This window comes from Herpailurus yagouaroundi, unplaced genomic scaffold (assembly GCF_014898765.1).
Source record: "Herpailurus yagouaroundi ecotype Mexico unplaced genomic scaffold, PumYag 159, whole genome shotgun sequence".
Taxonomy (NCBI): Eukaryota; Metazoa; Chordata; class Mammalia; order Carnivora; family Felidae; genus Herpailurus; species Herpailurus yagouaroundi.
The window spans coordinates 77,081,740-77,088,696 of record NW_024412400.1 but is presented as its reverse complement, the minus strand read 5'-3'; the positions used below and the strand labels follow the sequence as shown (position 1 = coordinate 77,088,696).

The 6,957-nt window shown below is 45.0% G+C and overlaps 1 protein-coding gene across 9 annotated transcripts in view; it reads right to left on the bottom strand.

Annotated features, from left to right (window-relative positions):
• The window catches only part of VPS8 (VPS8 subunit of CORVET complex), a 256,338-nt gene that overhangs the window by 9,521 nt on the left and 239,860 nt on the right, over positions 1–6,957 (bottom strand). For 5 of the 9 annotated variants that reach the window (XR_005792281.1, XM_040480980.1, XM_040480982.1 and 2 more), the window contains one exon: positions 6,699–6,779. The exons of the other annotated variants lie outside the window; for them this stretch is intronic. Coding sequence is in view for 4 of the 5 variants with exons in the window: in XM_040480980.1 (XP_040336914.1) it covers positions 6,699–6,779 (81 nt within the window). In the remaining variant the exon portion in view is untranslated. The remainder of the gene's footprint in view (positions 1–6,698; positions 6,780–6,957) is intronic. 9 annotated transcript variants of the gene reach the window in all.

Here is a 6,957-nt window from a genome sequence, read left to right as displayed (position 1 = left end):
ATAAGCCATACAGAGAAAGACAGATACCATATGGTTTCACTCTTATGTGGATCCTGAGAAACTTAACAGGAACCCATGGGGGAGGGGAAGGAAAAAAAAAAAAGAGGTTAGAGTGGGAGAGAGCCAAAGCATAAGAGACTGTTGAGAACTGAGAGCAAACTGAGGGTTGATGGGGGGTGGGAGGGAGGAGAGGGTGGGTGATGGGTATTGAGGAGGGCACCTTTTGGGATGAGCACTGGGTGTTGTATGGAAACCAATTTGACAATAAATTCCATATATAAATAAAAAAAATAAATAAAAAAAAAAATAAAAGCCTCTTTCTGGTGTTGCCTTAGTACTTCCGAGGGCAGACCTTCCACTTGGTGTGACTGTGGCCTGTGGGGGGGGAGACCGGGCCTGCTCCCCACGTGTGGCTGGTGGTTAAGAGCCTACACACTGAAGCCATCTGCCTAAGCCCAAACCTGACATCGCCAGCCACCAGACTACACTCGTAGGCAAGTTACCTGTTCTGAGCTGGTTGGTTTTTTCGTTTTTCTTTTGTAATGTGGGATAAGCTAATAGCTGTGCCACAGAAGGTGGCTGGGATTGGGAAGTGATGCATACAGCACTTGGGAAATGCCCAGGGAGCTGTAAGTTCTCATTTGGGGTTATCTATTGGACGAGGCACACAAGGGCCCTGCATGCACCACCACACACAGAGTCAGTCTAACACGGGACTCTCTGGTCGTGCACACCTCCTCCTAATGTGGCCAATGAAAGGGAAAGAAAGCAGACATAGAGTGCAGTGCAGTCCAAAGTGGCAAAGGTGGCAAAGGAAGGGGTGTCAAAGAGAGGGAGTGGGGGGAAAGCTTTACAAAAAGGAGAGCTCTCCAAGGACGGGGCCTCTGTCTTCTCCTGCTTATGGGCACCCGCACTGGATTTGGCACAGAGCACGTGTGAAATAATTGCCTGCGGGTGAGATGCAGGAAGGGACGGGAAGGGCAAGCAAGCATTTCTCTTGGTCACATGCTCACAGGAGCTTTCTCAAGCCCTCTGCGGTGCAGCAGGAACACAGGCACGGACTCTGGCAGACCTGGGCTCCATCAGGATTCTGCAACAACTAGCCGAGGGCCTCTGGCCAACTTATTTAGCTTTTCTCAGTCTCTGTCATTATCTGTAAACTCTACATTGCAGAACTGTTGTGAGGACCGGAGGTAACATGTGGGCCTGGTGCCTATTTGATGTTCAATAAACGGCAGCGATTACTGCAACTGTGTCATCTATACTCCCAGGAGAAGAGCCTGGGGGAAAGAACAATGGGCTGGGACTCAGGAGCCCTGAGCTCTAATTCTGTCACAGCCCCTTACATAACTTGGGCAGGTCATGGCACTCCCCCGGGTCTATATTCTGATCAAGAGGTAAGGTCACCAGGGGCCACTCTCTACCACCAGGGAGAGATTACCATGAGATAATAAGCATTTAGGGCACAAAGGTTTCAAGTAAGTAAGTAAGTAAGTAAGTAACATTTACTGAAATTACTCATGGCAAAGGAGGAGTTAAGATGGTGGAGAAACACGGGGACCCTGGGCTTTCCTTGTCCTTCAAACAGAGCTGTTTTGAGGTCAGACCACTTGAACACCCAGGAAACTGATCTGCAGAGTGGCAGAAGGATCTCTACAGTTGGAGGGAGACAGGTGGCAGGTGCACGGTGTGTGGATACGAATGGGGGAGAAAAAACAGCGTTGCCGCAGAGCGGAGGGAACTCTTCCGTGGAGAGACAAAAGGGAAAGAAAAAAGAAAAGGGTTGAGAAAGTGCAGCATTGGATTCACACAAGTGGAAAACCTCTGTGGACCACAGACTGGGCAGCGAGAAGTACTGAGTGTCCCGGATCTTTTTTGCAAACAGCGTTTGGAGCTCAAAATCCAAGGTTTTGGAAGTGCGTGACTTTTTCCAGAATGGAGCCTTGGCATGTGCTCCTGGGCAGGAGGGAGCTGGCCTAGACAGCATAGCATAGGGTGGTGTAGAGATCTCTGGGGCACACTGGGAAAGAACATTCCCCTTCCTAGAGTACTTTTGGAAGAGGGTTTTTTGCCTCCCCTAGGATAAAAGACCCTGTAGGTGCCAGCCAAAGGCCTTTCATCAGTAGGGTAGAGAGCCTCTACTCTGGAGGATGGGGGAGGATCCATGTGGTGCCGGCTCCTTTAAGGCTGGGTTTTGAATCCCAGCCACACGTCAAAGAAAAAACACAGGAGATCTGTGGCACAGGGCAAGCTAAGTGCCCTTGCTACTCTGTGATGGGGGCCTGACAGCAGGGGTTGAGATCCTCGGTCGGTCCAGGACGAGAGACTGCGGTGGTGCCATTTTCCCCCAATACCAACATGGTGGGACCTCAGAGAACACCACAGTGGCCCCAGTGAAGATGGGACCTACTTACACCAAACACCCTCCCCCCAACCCGTGCCTGACAACTGTTCATTTACTAGGGCAAGAAGGACTCTGAGCCAGCGCAGGGGACCTCTCCTCCAAAGACCAGCATGGGCAGCATTCCCTTATGCCCTAAGTGCACTGAAAATCGTGCCTCAAAATGACACTGACAGTTCTTTTTTCTTTTGTTCTTCCTTTTTCTTTTCTTTTGGAATCAAGCTCAGAGTTTCTTGTTTGTTTTTTTCAATTCCTTTTCTTTCTTTCTTTTTTTTTTTTTTTTTGGATCAGGCTTTTTTTCCTTTTTCTTTCTTTTTTTTTTCCTTGTCTTTGTCTTTGGAATCAGCCTTATGGTGTTTGATTCTGTTTTGTTTTTGTTTTTGTTCTCTTCCCTTTTCTCCTTTTTTGGGATCTGGCTCCCCTGCTTTTTTCCAGGATTATTTTAACAAACAAATCAAAGCACACTTAGGAAAAGGTCCAAACACTCCTCATGGCAAGCAAGGAGGAGGTCTGCAGAGGACTGAGCAGTGGCAAAGGGCAGCCAAAACCCAACAGCAGAGTGCACACAGCATACACCAGAAACACTTCCTGAAGTGCCAGGCAGGCCCTGGACAGTGTACGACCCCTTTTTGATACAGCAATACGCTCAGGTGCAGGAAACATGCAAGCTTTTAAAACACACACAAGATAGAAACTTAGTCAAAATGACAAGACGGAGGAATTTCCCCCCAAAAGAAAGGTCAAGAAGAAATCACAGCCAGGGACGCGCTCAAAACAGATGTAAGCAATGTATCTGAACAAGGATTTAGAACAACAGTCGTGAGACAAGTGGCTAGGTTTGAAAACAGCATAAAAGACACCAGAGAGACCCTTGCTGCAGAGACGAAAGGCCTAAGAACTAGTCAGGATGAAAAAAAAAATGCTATAACTGAGATGCAAAATAAACTAGATACAGTGAGAATGAGGAGGAAGCAGAGGAGAGAATAGGTGAAACAGAAGATAAAATTATGGAAAATAATAAAGCTGAAAAAAAGAGCGAAGAGAAATAACTAGAGCACGAGGAGAGACTTAGAGCAACTAAGTGATTCCATGAAATGAAACAGTATCTGTTATCAAAGGAGTCCTGAAGAAGAGCAAGTAAAAGGGGCAGAAGTTTTATTTGAACAAATCATAGCTGAGAACTTCCCTAATCTGGAGAAGGAAACTGGGCACAGAGACCCCCCTCAAAATCAACAAAAACAGGTCAGCACCATGACGTATCATAGCAAAACACAAAGATAAAGAGAGAATTCTGAAAGCAGCTAGGGACAGAAGGTCCTGAACCTACACGGGTAGACACGTAAGGTCAGCAGCACACCTGTCCACTGAAACTTGGCAGGCCAGGAAGAGTGGCAGGAAATATTCAATGTGCTGAATGGGGAAAAATATGCAGCCAAGACTTCTTATCCAGCAAGGCTGTCATTCGGAACAGGAGAGATAAAGAGTTTCCCAGACAAAACGAAAGGAGTTCGTGACAACTAAACCAGACCTGCAAGTAATTTTAAGGGGGACTCTGAGTGGAGGAAAAAAAAAAAAGAAGACCAAAGCAGCAAGACTACAAAGGACCAGAGGACATCACCAGAAACACCAACTCCAACACAATGGCACTAAATTCATATCTTTCAATCATGGAAATGGACTAAATGCTTCAATCAAAAGACATAGGGTATCAGAATAAAACAAAAACAAAAACCCCAAGATCCATCTAGATGCTGCCGACAAGACAAGAGACTCATTTTAGACCTAAAAACACCTGCAGATTCAAAGTGAAGGGATGGAGAGCCATCTATCATGCCAAGGGACAGCAAAAGAGAGCCAGAGTAACTATACTTATATCAGACAACTAGATTTGAAAAATAAAGACTGTAACAAGAGATGAAGAAGGGCGTTACATCATAATTAAGGGGTCTATCCATCAAGAAGATCTAACAATTGTAAATATCTATGCCAACTTAGGAGCACCCAAATATATAAATCAATTAGTAACAAACATAAAGAAACTTACTGATAATAATACGATAACAGGAGACTTTAATACCCCACTTATAGCAATGGACAGATCATCTAAGCAGAAAACCAACAAGGAATCTAGGCTTTGAATGACACACTGGACCAGATGGACTTAACAGATACATTTAGAATATTTCATTCTAAAGCAGAATACACATTCTTCTTGAAATTACTCGTGGCTTTTACTGCACAATTATTTGCAAACTAGGGCAACCAACGACAGGCATTAGAGACACTGTCACAAAGACCCAAGATAGCCTTGAAGAGGAATAACAGATTTAGTCTAAGATGCTGTACAGAGAACGTGATTTGCCAAATCACTGTCATGCACAAAAAGTGGGAGCAAGCAGATTTGAATTCGATCCCAGTATGGCAAATCTATAAACACAAAGCACCCTTCCCAGTGTTCCCAGACCATCTAACCCCCCAGCAGAGGATTGATTATGAGTGATTTTCCAATTGGAAGAGAAGGAAAAACACATTTGATGCTATCTGCCAGAGCACATTTCTTTCTTCCCATGTAATATAGTGACAAAAGCTGAAAATTACACTGCAGCTAAACATGAGAGGGATAAACGGCGACAGCCCTGGAAATGACCTTGTAACACTCAGTGTTAAAGTACATCTGGTGGAAAATGAGGTCCCGATGATGGAGGAAAGCCCTGGGCAGAAGGACACTGGGCTAAGACAGTGTGCCAGCACATGGCAGAGGCTCAATGACTCACATGGGGTAGAAATGAGAGCGGTTAATTACCTCAGCTGGAAGGAAGGAAAACAACCTAAGACTTTCAGGAATCCACAGACTTAACTAGAGCATCAAGCTTCACTATAGGAAAGCTGCCATGACCCACTGTCGCCCTGAAGGCTGGATTCCTAGGAATGGGGATAACATAATACTAGGGATCCTGGATACAAAGGCTTTCAAATCACACATGAAGCCAGGGCAGTCACAGAATCTCTACAATAATTAAGGTCATGAAATCAAACCCCCAACATTTCTTCTCCTAAGCATCTTCCCACACTAGCACACAAGCAGGCCAAACCTAGTTTACCAGAGATGTGGGATGCTGGATATGATTCTGGAACAAATTATTTGTCTTTCCTGCATTCCAGGAAACTTCGGGCATTTTTGTAACGTGCTGGTAGGGGTGGAGCTGGAGGTGGAGTAGGACGAGTGGAATGAGAATCGTATTTTCTCACTTCTCCCCCTCCCTGCCTGCTATTGGCCTTGCTTTGCTTTTAAATCTTTCTATCTGTTACAGGCTTCAGTCAGACTTTTGCTACAACCTAAGCTGTTTCAAACTAGAGGTCCTTAATATTTTGCCTGCGATGAAACCCTGGCCTCAGAGATACATGAGTGAAGCCACATTTCCTTTCTCCCTGCAAACAGGAAAGGAAACACCCTTAAAATTCCCATCCCCAGCACAGTTTGCTCCAGACAGAACCCTCACCTCTCACTCATCTTTATTTCCTAATGTCACAACACTCTCAATAGGTCACAATTAATAATGAACTAGGTAACGAAATAATAAAATAAGCACGTGTGTTGCTGAGCTGAATGGAGACAGGAGGGAAAGACCTGGCAGAATCTCTCTTAAGGAGATTTCACATAGAGTAGTAACCATAGCTTGCTCTAGGATGAGCAGCTCTCGGGCAGAGAGTGAGTCAGGTGGGAGATGGAAATTAGGAATATCTGACTAGAAAATACCCATAAAAACCCAAAACCTTTAATACTACAGTTAAAGAGAAACAACACAGGGGCGCCTGGGTGGCTCATTTGGTTGAGTACCCAACTCTTGATTTTGGCTCAAGTCACAATCCCAAGGTCATGGATTAAGCCCTGTTTTAGGCTCTGTGCTGAGCATGGAGGCTGCTTAGGATTCTCGCTCTCACACCCTCTGCCCCTCTCTTGCTGGTATGCTGGATCTCTACAATAAAAAAAAATAATAATAATAAAACAATAAAAAAAAGAAACAACATAGTGACTTCTCAGCAGTATGAAAAAATGCTGGATTAAGTCAGCTAGGATATGAAAGGAGTAACAATAACCACTACTACAGCAGCTAAGTTATGGAGCAATCACTACTGTCTGCCACTGTTCCAAATACTGTGCATGTATTATCTCATTTAATCACCACAAAAACCCTATGAGGCCAGTACTTTATCCTTATTTTACAGTTAAAGCAAATAAGGTCCTGGGGTGCAGCGCTGTGCCTGAGGTCACTGTGGTTGGTGGTGGAACTCACACCTGAATTTGGGCAGTCCAATTCCAGAAGTTTCTTTCATTTGCCTTGATCTTGGCATCAGTCTGGAAGAGGTCGGACAGTCCCTTTCAAGGGACACAAAAGGTGGTGTCAGGAGCAGAGCAGAACCAACTGGGGACCAATATACCTATGCCATGCTCTTAAAACACTGATGGCCTCTGACCTCTTTGGGATTTTTCATGATTCTGCTTTCTAGTTAAGGAAACTGGGCCTACAAAGTCTTAATAAAAGAACCAGGAGGGA